The 17,211-nt window shown below is 39.1% G+C and overlaps 1 protein-coding gene across 4 annotated transcripts in view; it reads left to right on the top strand.

Moving 5' to 3' along the window:
* Window positions 1-3,974: 3,974 nt before the first annotated feature.
* The window catches only part of LOC124161486 (myosin-6-like), a 29,536-nt gene continuing 16,299 nt past the window's right edge, over window positions 3,975-17,211 (top strand). For 2 of the 4 annotated variants that reach the window (XR_006865367.1, XM_046537812.1), the window contains exons 1-7: window positions 3,975-4,280; window positions 4,392-4,493; window positions 5,333-5,575; window positions 9,677-9,841; window positions 10,142-10,454; window positions 10,637-10,698; window positions 10,795-11,013. Coding sequence is in view for 3 of the 4 variants with exons in the window: in XM_046537812.1 (XP_046393768.1) it covers window positions 4,224-4,280; window positions 4,392-4,493; window positions 5,333-5,575; window positions 9,677-9,841; window positions 10,142-10,454; window positions 10,637-10,698; window positions 10,795-11,013 (1,161 nt within the window). In the remaining variant the exon portion in view is untranslated. The remainder of the gene's footprint in view (window positions 4,281-4,391; window positions 4,494-5,332; window positions 5,576-9,676; window positions 9,842-10,141; window positions 10,455-10,636; window positions 10,699-10,794; window positions 11,014-17,211) is intronic. The other 2 variants (XM_046537824.1, XM_046537834.1) reach the window with 2 other exon arrangements.

Genomic DNA, 17,211 nt, shown 5'->3' with positions numbered 1-17,211 from the left:
TTTAAATGGCATCGAAATCATCGATTCGGCCTAAGGAAATAATCGGAAAATCGGTTATAATATAATATAATATAATCGGCCATTCAATAAGAAATTTTAATCATTTTGAGTGAAAACCATTCTGAAGTGAGATAACGCGGTTTTAAGAGCCATTCTTCAGCAGCAAAAGGTATGTCGGTTAAGGAATAGAAAACTAGTGCGAGGGTAGTCTCTCATGGATTTTACTTTCAAGCCTTTCCTCGGGAGGAATAAGATTTCACTCGACTATCCAAGGATGACCATGGATTTGCTCATTCAAGCGTATAAGATAGCCTATTTGACACAAAGCGTTTGGCGTTCACAAGCCGGCCGCAAGGCTGCAGGTTCGCTCCTTAGTATAGGCTTGAAAATTATTTTGATGCCTACTATATTACCTGAATACCCAGAATATAGTGTTACGTTTTGAGTATTCAGACGGCATGGAAGTTTATTCGATTGTACGGGAACGATATTCTATTCAGCAGATTGATCAACTTTTATTTACTTTGAGTAAGAACTTAAAAGTTGCTGCTCGTTTCATATACTCTACATAGGCAAAAACTCAGTTCCCGATTCTAAGCAAATACGATTGATATAAAACGACTTGAATCGATGGAAATAAGATTTCTCGCAAATTATTCGCCGGGAAATAATTAAATCACGTGTCGCTCCCAATTTTCTTCAATTGAGGAGACATAGAAAGGAATAGAGAAGGATTATGGCTCTTCTATCATTGTTTTCATCCCTTCCGCGAAATGATACAGTTCTATGAGGTGTCATATGCAAATTTTTAAGTATATATTTGGAGACGTATTTCCCTAGAAATTTAATTGTGTGTCATTTGTATTTTCTTCCTTCAGACCCATTCACTTTAGCCAATTAGTAGCTCATATTTTTCCAATCATGTTCATTCAGCCAAATGAGACACTGAGGCTATGAGGTGAATTAATGAGAATACATACTCAAAGTCAAGAAAAAATCCTGTTAAAAATGCATAGTTAATACAATAGTTATCAGAAATATAGAATTGTATTCTATTGAAAAGATATTTTTCAGAGTTTTAAACTTTTTATGCTTCATTAACTATAAATTTCTCAACATTTTTTGATAGTTTTAGGGTTAATAAATTGTTTAGTGCTTACATACTAAAGGTAGGCCTTTTATTTACCAGCTGAATATAAGAAATTTAAAAAGGAAGAAAAATCTAAGCCAGGGTACAAGTGAACAGGAAGAAAGGTAAGGGATAGTACGGAATGAGTTACAAAGGACAGGTTATTAAGAATGTAAAAGAGAAGAAATATGTCACTATGAAAAGGTTACGAGATAGGAGAGAGGAATGGAGAGCTACCTATTTCACTAATATTAACTTATGATGATGATGATGAGAGTTTGAAAGCGGGTTAATTCTCTTTTAAATATAAATCATTAATCAACATAAGCTTTTGGTATTTTATTTCATTCCAGGTAATTCATTAAACATTGATTTGATTGTTAAAATCAATCAGAAATTCATCATAAAACTCAAAATCAAAAACACCCTTGAAATCAAAGGTAACTCGATGTTTCTTGCCTCAAATTCCAGTCCGGTGTGTCCAATAGAGACTGCCAGCAATATCATGGTTGTGATCTCCACCCTCAACGCTGTTTAAAAGTTAGTAGCCTCTAAGATGTGAAGGTGTGATAAACCTCGGCCTCATCAAGTATGGATCCTGTTTACCAGTTAATACGGAAAGTAATCACTTGTTAATTGTATTATCCTTATCGAAAATTCATCATGTCATGAATTGGCATGCGCAGTTACTGTCTTTTAGCATGGAAAAAACTTAACACGCAATGTTTTTGTTCCGACAATTCTCTTTGAAATAAATTTGATCCATCTTGACATGAATTCAGACTATAACCTCTTTACTTAGAGCAAAGTGATGAAACTAATTTTTTGCATAACTAGAGAAAGCATTGGGGCTAAAAATTGTGCTCTGGTTCAGGGCCAAGACAAAAGATTTATCCTCAGTGGACAGTACCATAGCCAGGATTTTGATGGGGTGGGTTTACCGGAGATTTAGGGACCCTTCCAGAATGTATGGGAAATACCCCAGGGCAAAGGGGGTGACAGGAAAATTTTAGGATTTTTGATGCTGAAAACGTGACTTTTAGGTTAATGATAAACCAAGATATCGTATTGTCCACAATTTATCAACCGAGTACTACACGTGTACAAACAGTTTCCATTAGTACCTGAGGATGATTCTATAACAATCGAAACACGTGTAGTACTCGGTTAGTAAATTGTGAACAATACGATATCTTCGTTTGTCATTATCATAGCTATGTTCCACGACATCTCTCCTAAGAAAGTTGACTGTAGTGATTTTTAGGACTCAAAAGCAGTAATTTTGTGCGAGTATTTACTAAAATTAAGTATATAAATTGGATGACGTAAAAGCTACTCTTTTTTTGGCGCCTCTTTTAAAGACTCAAGGGGGGGCTGTAACTCGGAAAACCACCCAACGGTTTCTACGTCACTGTCAGTGGAGTTTTCGTACTTACTGCTTCCGGATGACTCGAGTTACATCGCTGGCCGTTGTTTCCTTATAACAGCCAAACACCCCCATATTTACCTTAATTATTACCGCCTTTGCCAAATATTCATTTCCTCCCAAGGAAAAACCTTCCTACGGTTTTCCTAGCAGTGTTTGTACGCCTATTATCCTCCTCATCTTTATCATCCTTTTTACCTACTTCCTGCTTTCTTTATACCAAGTTGGACAGGTTCACACAATCATCCATTTCGTCAATGTACTCACAATTTGCCCTTATTGTGTCATCTTATTTCACTTTCCTTTCTCAAAGCCGCCAATTTGGTCCCTAATGCGTTTACCTTTCATTTTGGAAGGCCTCTTTCGCATTGACCCCTGGGAAGTCCCTTTTCGAACGGGAGAGGAGTATAGGTACACATAATTCTAGCCACACTTCAAACAATCATTCATTAGTTTGCTCGCGATCTTCCAGTTGACTTATTACGATGCACCTCACAATTTTTTTATGGAATTTTGGCAAAAAAATGAAATGGAGTTACGAATATCCAGCCATCTAAGCACGAATCACCCGTGAGAAATTACTTTTCTTTTGTAGTAGTTCAGACCGCAGTAATATGTTCACGGTCTGAACAATTAAATAAAAGTTGTATGAATTGGTTTTCATTTTCCTTCGTTCGGGTATTTTCCTTGCAGAAATTCTCAATGAGACGTCATTTCATCTGTTGTATCTCCAGGGCATGAATCTGTGCTTTGCGTATCCTTATGCCAAATACTATCCGCGCTTCATGAAAATGCGGCGTGTTGCATATCTTTAAGTTGGCGATGCGCCTCAGATAGGGGTCTCAAAATGAGTAGCCAGCATACTGAACGGAACGGCCTAGCTCATATTTAGCTCATCGTTCCTTTAGTAAGAGATCACCTGAAATCGATACTGAATGGAAAACATTGAAAAAATAAATGTTCGTTTGCAAATAGGACTACATTCTTATAGCTGTAATTTATCTCATGGTTGGACAGTTAAGTAATAGGTAGCCAATTGACTATCTCAAATAAAACAACGAACAACTTTAGTGTGCAATATCATGGTAGATGACCTTATGGAAGAGATGAAGCATAAAGTTGTCGTCGTTGATTCGATTTAACGAGCTGACGTAAAAAATCTTATTTCATCGTCATTTCTTCTTAAATCTGTTTTAATCTTTTACTCTAAGTACACCGTTTTGATACATGCGACAAATTTAACTCATACTCTACATCGGTGAGGATTAAATAAATAGAAAAGAACGGAATCATGAGGAACAGAAAAATATGAGGACGACCGACCATGCCACCTTAGCTTATCTATCAACTAACTGGAGTTTAGGAGATTTGATTTGTGATTTCATTTTGTTTTCCCCCTTAGTAACCACCAAAAAACACTGCAATACGCCACATTTCACAACACCGCCAGAATAACATTTACACATACATGAGGGTCGAGGAATCTCTCAAGCACGGCAGCTACATAGCCTAAGTGAGATAACTCTTATTTGATTTACTTGAATTTTATCTTCAAAGTCTGATGAGTGTATAAATCCTCCGCAGCTACCCGGTTACACTTCAGTTTTAATATTAGGCCGTGTTTACGCCCGGATTTAAAGAACCAAGTGTTTCGACTAAGCCCTCAAAATGTCTACAATGACTACTCTCTCTTCTATGGTAGATAATGCCATCACAGTGCCTGAGGTAATGTTTGAGATATGAAATGCGGATTTACAAACTTAGAATCTAAGCGCAAATTTTCAATTCCTCCAAACCACAGAGAATAAAAAACATTTAATTTTTTTTTATTTGCAGAACGGTGTGATAAACTTCAAGTTATTGAGAGCTTTTTTGCATTCTCTGATACAACACCTGCAACTTGACAATGCTATCGTAAAATACGAGTCGAAACTTGAGGTAAGGCTTATTTATCGCTACACTCTTGTGTACACTGGGTAGTTTTGTTGAAATTTAGTTTTTATTTAGCGTGTGGTGGATTACTACTTTTCAGGGGTATTAGTATTTTGGAAACGTGACTAATACCACTGTCTATATGAAATTCTTTGCCGGGAAAATGAAATTACAATGATTTTTGTGATGCGCAAAATTGATGGCATCATTCCAGTAGGTACTTGGCAGGGTTATTTTAATCATATTTAGGACCAAATTAAATTTATTTCTTAAAAAAATCAGCTGTCCTCATACACGAAAGATTTTTCTCCAAAAAAATATTAATGTTAATGGTGTGCCACGGAACAAAGTCACTCAATGTCTTTTTTAACCTATGTACTCCCTGAATTCCTTCCTACTGTTTTTGTCATTTCCTGGCCACTATCGTTATGATAGGGCCGTAAAGCCTCAAAGAGGTAAATCATTTTGAATGATATGCCTAGTTTCTTTTTAATAATGTCATATAACCAATTCAAAATATGTGGGATTATATCTTCAACTTTATTTCAAAATAGACTTATTTTTCTTATCCCTGCATTGCCATTTATAATGAGGATATGTAAATTTCACTTTTATTACAATAAAAGGACTAAACTAGATTGATGGGAGAGGCTAAAAAATAATGCACCTAAATTTTGCATTGCAGTTAAAATGACTATGGAATGAATGTATCAGCTATGGAACTGAAAAGTTATCCGTTTGGTCAATTTTGGTGAATGTATTTCATTATTTATGGAAGAGTTTCATCCACCGCGAATACAAAACATGGATAATGAGATAAGATCTAATGCGTATGTGTTTTGCAGGAAACCGAATCAGATAACGTTTTCGAAGTAAGGAAAGAGAAAGAAGTTGACTGGTATACCAAGGATGGAAGTAAGGACAAGATCATTGAGGATTATGTCAGCGACAGCTCTCGAGACGCTAAAAGCAAGAGTAAATTGAGCTCAACTGCGGAAGATGGCGATTCGTTGGGACGGAAGAGATCCTCTGTACCTGGATTTATTCCACCTGAAATCGTTGATACAGTCGCAAAACTTGAAGAGCGGGTATTTACTCTTAACGCATTTCCTTTTTTCATTTTTAAATTTGAAGGCGAATTTCCACTTACAGAATTACAGGAGCCTTCTTCAAGAACATATGAATATATATAGTGAAAATTACAGATATTTAATATTGCTTTGTATACGAAATTGTTTTTAGAAGTAGTAGCTATGGTATGGTAACACGTGTCGTATTTTCCATTCATGTAGAGCATATTGATATTAATGGGAGAATAATCATGCTGGCAAAAAAATCGAAGCCATAATTTATTTCTCAGTAGAATCAGTCAAATGGAATCATACAATTACCCACATACGATTTACATATTGTGTTGGTTAACGATGGGTTGAAAGGAACTTTGTTCCTTATTTTCTTTTTATACCTAAGTATCAATTAATTTTTAATTTGCTTTCTCAGTTGCATCCAATTTAAATGCTAGATCCTAATAGTACTCATTCATCACATCATACTCGTAACGTTTATAAAATAATCTTTTCAACTATGCCTCCTTCACGTGAATTTGCTGCTTAAATCTTACACTACACTAAACACTACAAATCTTCACCTTATCTAACTTCACGTGTGCGGTAGAATGAAAAGGAAATAAAATTCATCAAATGGATATGGCCATATTTCTTTCAGAGAAAATAGTGAACTGTGATTTATTTCGAACATGCCGCGTAAACGGCGCTCCGCGTTGGTGAAATTCTCATCAATTGCCGTGAAAATTAAAGAATTTGGATAGCGAACCATACAGTTAGTGTACTCCGTGGCCCCGAACGTTAAAGGTCGGTGATTCAGGTTATGGAGATTATTTCCTACAGAAGTTAATATACGTGTGAATTTTTACTTCATAGCAAAGCTATCGCAGATGCCGCGATTTCCAATGATTCATCTCACCACTTGAGCGACAAGGTGTCGGCCGACCACACCATCAATCGTTTTGTCTGTTTGCTCCTGACGTTTGCGCTAAACACCCTATAATGTTCATTAATCCCCCAAAAAACTGCAAGATAATCCACCATCTACTAGTCCTAAACCTAGTCATTAACTAGGTTAGCAATTTTTTTTCTGTTGGAAAAATCTATAGCAGGAGGAAATCCCCTGGGCCCCCACGTCTCGAGACCTAGTCAGAATTTTATTTATTTTAGAATGTATTTCAGATTTATGGGTGAGAGTGCAGTGTACCTACAGTCTATACTATCGCACTACAATCGTAATTCGTACCACAGCGTCTACCAGAGTTAAATTCCTTAATTGTGACTAAGTTAAATAATGAAATGCACTATAAGGTTTGAATTTGGCCATGCATGCTTCTTGGTAAATTCTCTATTAAAAGTACATGCTATTGAACATTTATTTAGATAAATAATCCATGAAATCGCATTAATTTTGTTTGCACAATTGCACATGAGTAAATAAGAAGTACTAGAGCTTCAATGTTTTTGCGAATAATTCATATTCTGCCACAGTTGCCGCCGAAAAGTTGCTCCCTCGGGTTTAGCCACGACCACCGATACCTTCTGACGTGGTGATCATTTAATCTTTCCTTGCAATGAACCAACGAAGTTTATCAAAGTTCTAAAAAAAATTACCATCTTCGAATTAGTAAACCGTAGCTACGTCAGATGTTTGTAACTAATCCAATTTTCAGAAATTCTTTGATGCATTAACGTTAAAAATTTCATGCATGCAACCTGCTTCATCTCCGATTGATAACCGACTTCTTTTGCAGTAAATTTGCAGAAAAATTTAGGACAAGAAACTTTTCTGTCTTTGCAAAGAATATCCGCAGCTAAATGTATGGTAGTGCATATTAGAAACTAATTTGAGAAAAATGGGGCTTTTAATGCTCTCTCTGATGAATTACTGTACCAGAATCTTCGCCATAATTTAAACTGCCTTCAAACAGTGAAACATTTTCTTGCATGTTAAAATAAATTATTACGATAAATTATGGTAAAATTCCCTTATAAATAATATCCATATGTGTATAAATAATTTCATTTTTAGCAAATAAATATTTATTAAAATTAAATTCAATCGAAATAAATATTTTTTTATCTTCGATTTAGCCCCCAAAATGGAATTTCCGAAACGATTCCCTACGTAGGCAAAAAAGCATTGTGTTGTGCGGGTGGTCTATACTATAATTTTGTTGTTTATTCATTCACATTGTTTAATCCATTGATTTTTTTTAAATAAACTTGAAATGTCATTTGTATGAACTATAAACTATCCACTCTTTAATATTATTCATTATCCTCTATTTACATAACAGTAGTCTTCGTAACCGTTTGAACTTAAAATCAGCCTGATTTTTCTCAAAATTTTAAACTTTAGAGTTCGGGCGGGAGTGGTTAATATCATCCGATTTATATAAAAAAATATTCAGTGCGAGATCCTGATATCATTTCGTAACTTTCCCGCATAGGGCAAATTTGATCAGGAAAAACAAACCTTTTTTCAGCCCACCCTTATACCTATAACTGTTGTCTTTTTCAACAATTTGGGGGGAGTTTGAATGCCTTGATCCCCCTCCCCATTCATTACGACCTTGCCGGCTCCTGAGGGGTCTGTGATCCACTGATTGCAGGGAAATGTTGAGTGTACAAAGGGCCTGAATGCCAGGACTCCCAGTGCTTTCTATTGGTGTCAGGCATAGTAAAATGTATGCTACTAATAAGTATAATAACAATTTTTCACACATTCTGGCTACCAATAGTCTTCCAAGTGACTTAATAGCACATTTCTAAATGCCCATCTGCCAACATCACTAGTATCCTACATATAGGCGGATCCAGGGGGGGGGGGCGGCACGTGGGCACATCCCCCCCCCCCCAGACCCTCAAAAAGATGAAAGATTTTTAATACGGTCCCATTATCATTGCATTTGTTTTGTATTACGAGGTATCCTTGTGCCCTCCCCCCCCAGAACAAAATCCTGGATACAGCGTTGCTTGTGCCCCCCCCAGAAAGAAATCCCAGATCCGCCCCTGATCCTACAGTTCTATTTTCAAGCATGCAACTTCATATGACTCAATACGATTCTTGAGTGGTGAGATACCATTTCCTTTATTACTTCCACTACTTCCAAGTCTATTCAAATGATTCAGAAATGGCAAGGTGGGGCAGAGATATGAATAAATATATTGCTAATGTTGAACTGATAAAATTGTAACACATTTTTGCAATTGCAGAGTTTTTATTGGACGCACATCTTCATCAATGTGTACATGGAGAGAAAATAGGTTTGAATGCTCTTTTGGAAACACTTTGTGTCACCACCGATAGTTTGGATGGAATTTAGTGGTACATATTATGATATCATTGATAATTGATCATAGGCCTTCACCATAAAAATTTTTGGAGGCTCATTTGTAAGGGTACACCTTAAACTGTATCACCTAAAATTTTTGGAATTTGAACCACTTGAACTCCTCCCCTAGGCTATAGCCTTAACCCTTGGGCTGCTGAAGTTCACGATTTTAGCCACCAGCCAGTGCAGAAGAGACCCCTGTGCAGGAGGCACCCTCTGCCACGAGGGCTGGTCTGGTAGAGTGAAGCCCCTTAGCAATCCTTATGGTGAGGGAAAGTGCCAGAGGGCATATCCAGGAAGCAATAAAAATTAAGTGTAAATGCCACAGTCAGCATGCAAAACATATAAAAACGTTCCTACACTCTAAGGGTTCACATGATCAGACCATCACAGCATGCAGAAGAAATTAGTGGCGTAGAGAAGAAAGTTATATTACTTCATTGTCGAATCTAGCCTTGATTTCAATTTTTCTGCTTGACATTTCACTCTGCTTGAGGGTCATGAAGTCCACATTAATGAAGTTAAGTTAAAGTGACGTTTAGACATTTGAAACTTCTCTGAAACAAGCATTCTTACATTCATCAGCTATCATGAGCCTAGCAATATGAGCGCATAGAAGTTTACCATGGTTAAAATGCATATCTTGTTATTACTGCCCACATTTATACTTTTATCACATGATATTAGCATTGTTTATTGTGGAAGTCAATTATGTACTCCATTATCAGTGTCTTCTTCTCTCTTTACTGCCAAAAATAGCTACTTACCATTATCCTCCTTATTTCAGGTCAAAGACATAGCTTCAAAATTGGAAGCTCTTGGAAGTACATCAGGTCATGGAGAATCAACAGTACGAGCATCTCAAGAGGCAACATCTGAGTCCATCTCAGGTTCACTGAAACTAACAAGCATTTCTAATAGATTGGAAGCCTGTGAAGAAAGTCTGCAAAAAGTAAAATCTTCTATTGGCTTCGATTTCATGTAGATGGAATCATTATCCAAAAAGTATTGCTTTACTTATCCAAGATAAAAACTAATAAACATTGCTAAATTTGGCAACCTTATGTGATGAAGATATTGTATGCAACAAATGTATTTGATAATTTTGTTGCTTTCTATCATTTCATCATGTTACTACCAAATTACAAAGTTCATGGAAATTCTTTGCATAGAAGTTGAGAATAATCATGCTAAGTAGTAATTTCCAAATGATAATAATGCATTAGACTACACTTATTTATTTTTTTCACAGTTAGCACCTTCCGTGATGGAGTTGGCCAAGGAATCATGCTGTAACACCAAAAAATTTAATGACTTTGTAAAAAAAGTTTCTAATGCAGTTCCTGGATTAGGTGCGGACGAGTTTCTAATGGCAGATGATAAGAGCTCAGAAAATTATAATACTGGATCAGAAGTTAAAAGGAAGTCATTTTCAAGCATGCAGCAGTCTGGAATTGATAATAAAGTTATAGAAGCATTTACTGAAATGCATCAGAGCTTGACTGCAATGAAGGAGGATATGAGTGACTTGTGCTCTCAACAGCAATACATATCTTCTCTGGCAGGTAAAAATATTTAAATGGAGATTTAAAAAGAGCGAATGATATTTGGAGCTTCCCTTAAGATTTCACAAGCATGTTAGTTAAACTATAATGGTAGCCCCAAATTAGGGAACCATTATGTGGATTTTGTCAAGCGTTAAATTATACCTTTTTTGTGACTAATATTGCTGGCTTTTTACTTTCAGAAACAATGCCAGTCGAGACAATTACTGAAATACAGAACCAAATATCTGAACTACAGACTAAGGTAAGAATGGTTACAAATACATCTCATATTTTCTTTTTAAGTGAGGTTCTTGTTATATGGCTGTGTATGGCACATTCAAGGAAATAATTTCTTTAGGTACAAAAACGTGAAAGCTCTTTGCCCGAAGAATCATTTATTTTTGATCCAGAAAAAGTGACAGAGCTTGAAAAAAAGATGAAAGAACATTCAGCAAGAGTTGATGAATTGTGCAATAACTTTGCTGAACAACTGGATGAATCTCAAGGACACATATCAGATATGGAAAAAGATTTGGCATTCGTTATGGAAAAAGTAAATGTCAACTCAGATGTAACTGTAAGTAAGCTTTCTTTTCTAGCCTCCTATGGTTTAAAAATACTTTGAGTCACCATTCCCCAGATTGCCCATAGTGGCAATTTATGGCTGTAATGACTAAGCTCGTTCACGGTCGCAGCTTGAGTGGTTCAGGAACGCTACTTCCCGTTTATTGGCGCCAAAACAATTGCGCAACAAAATGCACTTTTACACATATAAGCAATACAATATAAAACACAAATATATTACAATCCTCCCCTTCCAATAAGGGATAAGTTTGCATTAACAATACTAGGTATACACATACTGAATAATGTTAACCCAATCTTGAAGATGTAATTTTACAAATACAAGAAAATAACTCAATAGATTTACATGTCTAAACAATATTACCTCCCTTTAAAGGAATGCACATTTACAAATCTAAAATAACTCTTTCCTTTCTCCGCCTCAGTGGGTACTTCCTATTTTCCCTCCCCTTGTCAGTCTCCACCCTACATGTTCCCATGTCAGGTGTCTCTCCCCTGGAAAGTGGTTCCCAAAACCCAGTGGTTTCCTCTTCCTCTGGTGCTTCAGTGGTTCTGCTCTCCACTACCGGTTCCCTTTCCGTTGATTCCACATCCATCCCTGCTGATTCCAGGCTTCCCCTTGCTCTCAATTGGTTGATGTGCCTGTGGACAAGAACACCCTCGTCTGTTAACACAGTGTACAACCTGGATCCTAACACTTCCTTTACAACCCCTGAAGTCCATTTTGTCTGACCATGAGGATACACTTTCACCATCACTCTTTCATTTTTATGCAACACTCTAAGGAATGTTCCACCTTGGGCCATCATTTGCGCACTCTGTTTATTGTTCACCGTGTCTCCAAGGTTTGGTTTCACTAATGATAGTCGAGAATGAATTGTCCTTCCAAACATTAACACACAAGGGGATTCACCTGTAGTTACATGAGGAGTAATCCTGTATTGAAACAGGAAGCGAGGCAAGGCAATGTGCAGGGGTGTTCCCAGCTCCATCAGAGTTTTTACCTTGTTCTTAAAGATTTTGACCATATTTTCAGCCGCCCCATTTGAGGCTGGATGATAGGGAGGAGAAAAGGTGTGCTTGATGCCATTTTGGTCACAGAACTCCTTGAACAGTGCAGAGGTAAAGGGAGAGCCATTATCAGATACAATGAGTTCGGGAAGCCCAAAGGTAGCAAAAATATTCCTTAAATGTAACAAAATTTCTTCCGAGGAACTGTTTTTGATTTCCCTAACCTCCGGCCATTTTGTTGTACTATCAACCAAGATCAAAAACAACTTTCCCAGAAAGGGCCCCGCTAAATCAATGTGCAATCTTTTCCATGGCCTTTCAGGCCACTCCCAGCACTTTACTGGGGCCTTGCTAGGTGCAGGTTTGTTTGCCAGACATGATATGCAGGAATTTGCTAAATTCTCCAAATCTTGGTCCAATTTTGGCCACCAAACATATGACCTTGCTAATGACTTCATTTTAACAATACCCATGTGCCCCGCATGTAGCTCCTTAAGGACCTCCCCCCTTAATTTCCTGGGAATAACCACCCGGTTACCCCACATGAGACATCCCTGCTCCACAGTTAATTCCTGCTGCCTCATGGCGAATGGTTTTATTTCATCTGAAACATTTTTAGGCCACCCAAACATGCAAAAATCAATGGACTTGGCCAGCGTTGAGTCAGCCCTCGAGTCTCGGGATATTCTTTTGGCTGTAATAGGAAGGAACTCTCTCTCTCCTATGTCTAGATAGGATACTTCCTCTACTTTACCATACTCCAGTTCTAAAGGAAGCCGTGACAAACCATCAGCTACCTTGTTTTTGTCTGCCTTAACGTACTCCAATTTGTAACTGTAACCTTGGAGAATGACTGCCCATCGCTGCAAGCGACTTGCAGCCATTTGGGGTATGCCACTTTTTTCGCCCAATATGTGTAACAAGGGTTTGTGATCTGTCCTTAGAATAAAGTGCCTGCCATACAAATACTGATTAAATCTCTTTACCCCAAAAATAATGGCCAAGGCTTCTCTATCTATTTGAGAGTAGTTTTGTTCTGCCTTACTCAGTGACCGGGAGGCGAAGGCAATGGGTCGTGATATCCCATCGGGATACTCGTGTAACAGTACACTGCCTAAACCATAGGGGGAAGCATCACACTCCAGCACCAAGGGTAGGGATGGATTGTAATGAGCTAGTACTCTGCCTGAAGTGATTTCCAATTTTACTGCTTCTAGCGCCTCCTCACATTTCTCACACCATACCCATTTTATCTCTTTCCTGAGCAGTTGATGCAAAGGAGCTAGGATGGTTGCCAAATTGGGAATGAACTTCGAATAATATTCCACCAAGCCCAAGAATGCCCTTAGCTGTGAAGGATTTTGGGGGGAGGGGGACTTTACTATTGCCTTAATCTTTCCATTTGTTGCATGCAGCCCATTGCTGTCTATTTTGTGACCTAAAAATTCTACTGATGTGCACATTAAATTGCATTTCTTGGGATTTACTTTAAAGCCAAAACTGTTCAACCTTTCCAAGACAGCCACCAAATTCTGAATATGCTCCTCATCGCTTTTACCCGTTACAATTATGTCATCCTGAAAGCATGCAACTCCTGCCCGACCCTGCAAAACCTGATCCATGGTTTTCTGAAAAATAGCCGGAGCCGATGCAATCCCAAACGGTAATCTTGCATATCTAAATAGTCCACGGTGTGTATTGATAGTGCACAGCCTTTGTGAATCCTTTGAAAGGAGGAGTTGCTGGAAAGCTTGCGACAAGTCAATAGTGGAAAACTTCTGCCCCCCTTGCAACTTTAAAAAGAGCTCTTCAACCCTTGGAAGGGGATATCTTTCAATATCCAAATTGGGATTCACCGTTATTTTAAAATCTCCACATATACGAATGTTCCCATCTGCCTTGACAATTGGTACGATGGGTGTCGCCCAATCGCTAAAATCCACCGGATACAGGATCTCCATTTCTAATAGACGATCTAATTCGCTATTTACCTTATCTCTCAAGGCAAAGGCTAATGCGCGGGGTGAGCAAAATACTGGTTTTGCACCTGGTTTAAGGTGCAGTTTCGCCTCGTTACCCTTAAATGATCCCAGACTGCCATCCCAAAGTCCCTTAAACTTTTCCCAAATGTCAGCGACATTACTGCACTGCACTGATTCTATCTTGTTAATGGGAGACGGAAAATTTAGTTCCCTGTACCAATCCCTTCCCAAAAGGGGAGGTCCCCCATTGGTTACAACAAACAAATTTAATTTCGCCGTACAACCCTTGTACACAACAAAGACTTCAATGGTGCCTTTGGGTTTAATGATGGTGTTTGAGTACGACCGTAACTTGACTAGAGTGGTTCTCAAGGGCAAATGCGAAAAATGCTTGCGGTAGCATTCCTCTGAGATGGCTGATATTGCTGAACCCGTGTCGATTTCCATACTAATGACGCGAGAGTCCACTATCACTCGGGCAACCCAGGGACCCTCATTCTTATTATGTGAAACCCGTACATGAAATAAGGGCAAATCGTCATCTTTTTCAAATACATAGCCCTTATTGACATTGTGAACCCCCAAGGTGCTATCTGAGACATAGCTCCCACCTTTACCACTACAAGGAGTTTCAGGGAATACTCTACCACAGAATCTTACGTCCATACCTTCATTACACATCGCCTTAAGATGTCCAACCTTCCTGCAGATGTCGCATCTGTACGAACGGTATCTGCATGCGTTCCTCCTATGTCCTCCTGAACCGCAGCAATAGCATCTTTCCGTCAGGCTGGATCCTCTGGACGGCTCCATGGCTCCCATCCTTGTTTTTGGCCGCGGATGCTCCCGTCCGTCCCGTCTCCGAATCCTGTGGACTCCCAACTCCTCCTCGTCGTCTTGGATGGCATCCGTCATGGCGGCGTCCCGTGCAACAAAATGGACGTCTCGTTCATTTAGCGCTGCCGAACACGCTACGACGTTCTTCGCAGCTTTCTCACGCGAAGAAGCTACTTCAATCGCCTTATCAAAGGACAGGTCCTCGTCCTCCAGGTATAGGGCTTGCACAATGGCCTTATCGCGCAGGCCCAACACAAACTGGTCTCGCAATGCTTGGTCCAGGAACGTTCCAAATTTACAGTATCTGGAGCACTCTCGGAGACCGGCAGAGAACTCAGCGACCGATTCCGCCGCTAGCTGCAACCTCTGGTTGAATTTGTGACGCTCCGCAATGACTGAGCGTTGCGGATTAAAATACTTTCGCAGCTTCGCCGTGATCTCCTCATACGCGCAGTCGGAGGGCTTTTTGGGCTCGCACAGATTTCTGAGCACCCCGTACGTCTCTTTCCCTATCGACGAAAGTAAGATTGCCCGCTTCTTCACCTCGTAACTGGCTTCTGCTCCCAGATCACACACTATGAAATACTCTGCCAGCCTCTCCTCGTAGGACTCCCAATCATCCACCCCTAATATGAACTTTTCCATGAAGTTGGGCATCCTCGTCGCCATGTAATGACTAAGCTCGTTCACGGTCGCAGCTTGAGTGGTTCAGGAACGCTACTTCCCGTTTATTGGCGCCAAAACAATTGCGCAACAAAATGCACTTTTACACATATAAGCAATACAATATAAAACACAAATATATTACAATGGCTAAATTTGCTGAATCAGAAAAGATTTTTGGGATAGTAGATATATAAAAAAGCTTTCATTTTGTGTCCCCACAGCACTTTTTGGGGGCCCAAAGTTTTCTCACCAACAACATTATATCACATGACAAAATGGTACCAGTTTCCAGGGTTCATCTGAGTTATTTACTTGTTTGCCCATTCCTATTTCCCTGTCATTCACATTTGTGCATGAAGATGTATGACTGCTGATGAAGAAGTTTTCTTGAGAAATCAGCCAGGTCAATATGGAAATTGATGCCAACATTTTGCTGGCCTTCTCTGCCATCGCCTTCAGGGTGAATGATTGACCTACTTGGTGCCAGGTCATCCATGCATCCACCCATTGAAGTGGTCAAGCCAACTCTGATTGGTCCATTTTTTGCACCTTTTTTCCTTGCTTTCCCATTGTTTTGATGATGGGATTCCATGTTTTGCTTAGGTTGAAACCCACATCTCTATTCGTTGTATTCTTTGAGCCGTATTTCAATTGCCTCTTTGGTAAGCCAATCCCAATATGCATTTGCCTTTCAGAGGATTTTGGATTCATTAAACTGAATGGCATGATCGTATTGGATACACTGGTTGGCTACAGCAGATTTCTCCAGGTATCCTAGTCAAATGCATCGTTTGTCCTCTGATATCTTGGTTTCAATTGTTCTTCCAGTTTCACCAATGTAGATGCCTCCACATTTGCAAGGTGTGTGATAGATGCCAGAGGTCTTGAGTCCAATTCTGTCTACAATCTTCACAATTTGGCTCCGTAGCTTTTAGGGAGGGTTTTGAGTCATCCCACTGTTGCGTTCTTTAAGAATTCAATACTATTTCCAGGAAATTGTGGAAACAAATTCAAGAGCAGTCTTAGCAATGGGCTTGGCTTTGTCTCTAGTTTCTGCCTCAAGGGCCAAAAACTCAACACATTTGGGATGTTGGCTATTGACGGTCCTTTTCAGGGCCATCAGAATTTCTCCCTTAGCTGTTTCATTGGAAGATGGTGCACAAGTGATAAATTTCTTTCAGCAGGCTCTCCTCATCTGCAATGTGTCTGGTTTGGTGAAAAAGTGAGTCCAACACTACTCTTCATTGAGAGAGGTGATGGTGGCTGAGTCGGTTAGATCGGTATGGGTTGGTAGACACTGTGACCTAGGCTTCCGTCTTCTTTTCTACGGATTAGGATGGTTTGGAATGAGTGAGGCACCCATACCTTTCCATTTCCATAGTGAATTGAATGTTGAGATGAAGATTATTCATGTGATGAAGGAAAGCAAACAACATCTCCAGTCCATGCGGCCGCACAATGAAAGTGATGTTGATATACCAGAAGAAATATTTGAGCTTGAACATGGCTGTCGATAAGGCCCTCTCCTCGAAATCCTCCATGAAAAATTTACAATGGCTGATGAGAGAGGAGACCCCACGGCTACACCGTCACTCTGCTTGTTGTATCAGCCATGAAATTGGAAGTGTGTCATAGTGAGGATATGCTGGAAAAGGTTGATGATGTTTTCATTGAAACATGCACTGAGTGTACTA

This window comes from Ischnura elegans, chromosome 1 (genome assembly GCF_921293095.1).
Source record: "Ischnura elegans chromosome 1, ioIscEleg1.1, whole genome shotgun sequence".
Lineage (NCBI taxonomy): Eukaryota > Metazoa > Arthropoda > Insecta > Odonata > Coenagrionidae > Ischnura > Ischnura elegans.
The sequence above is the reverse complement of the archived record's forward strand: the minus strand, read 5'-3'. Positions and strand labels throughout refer to the sequence as shown.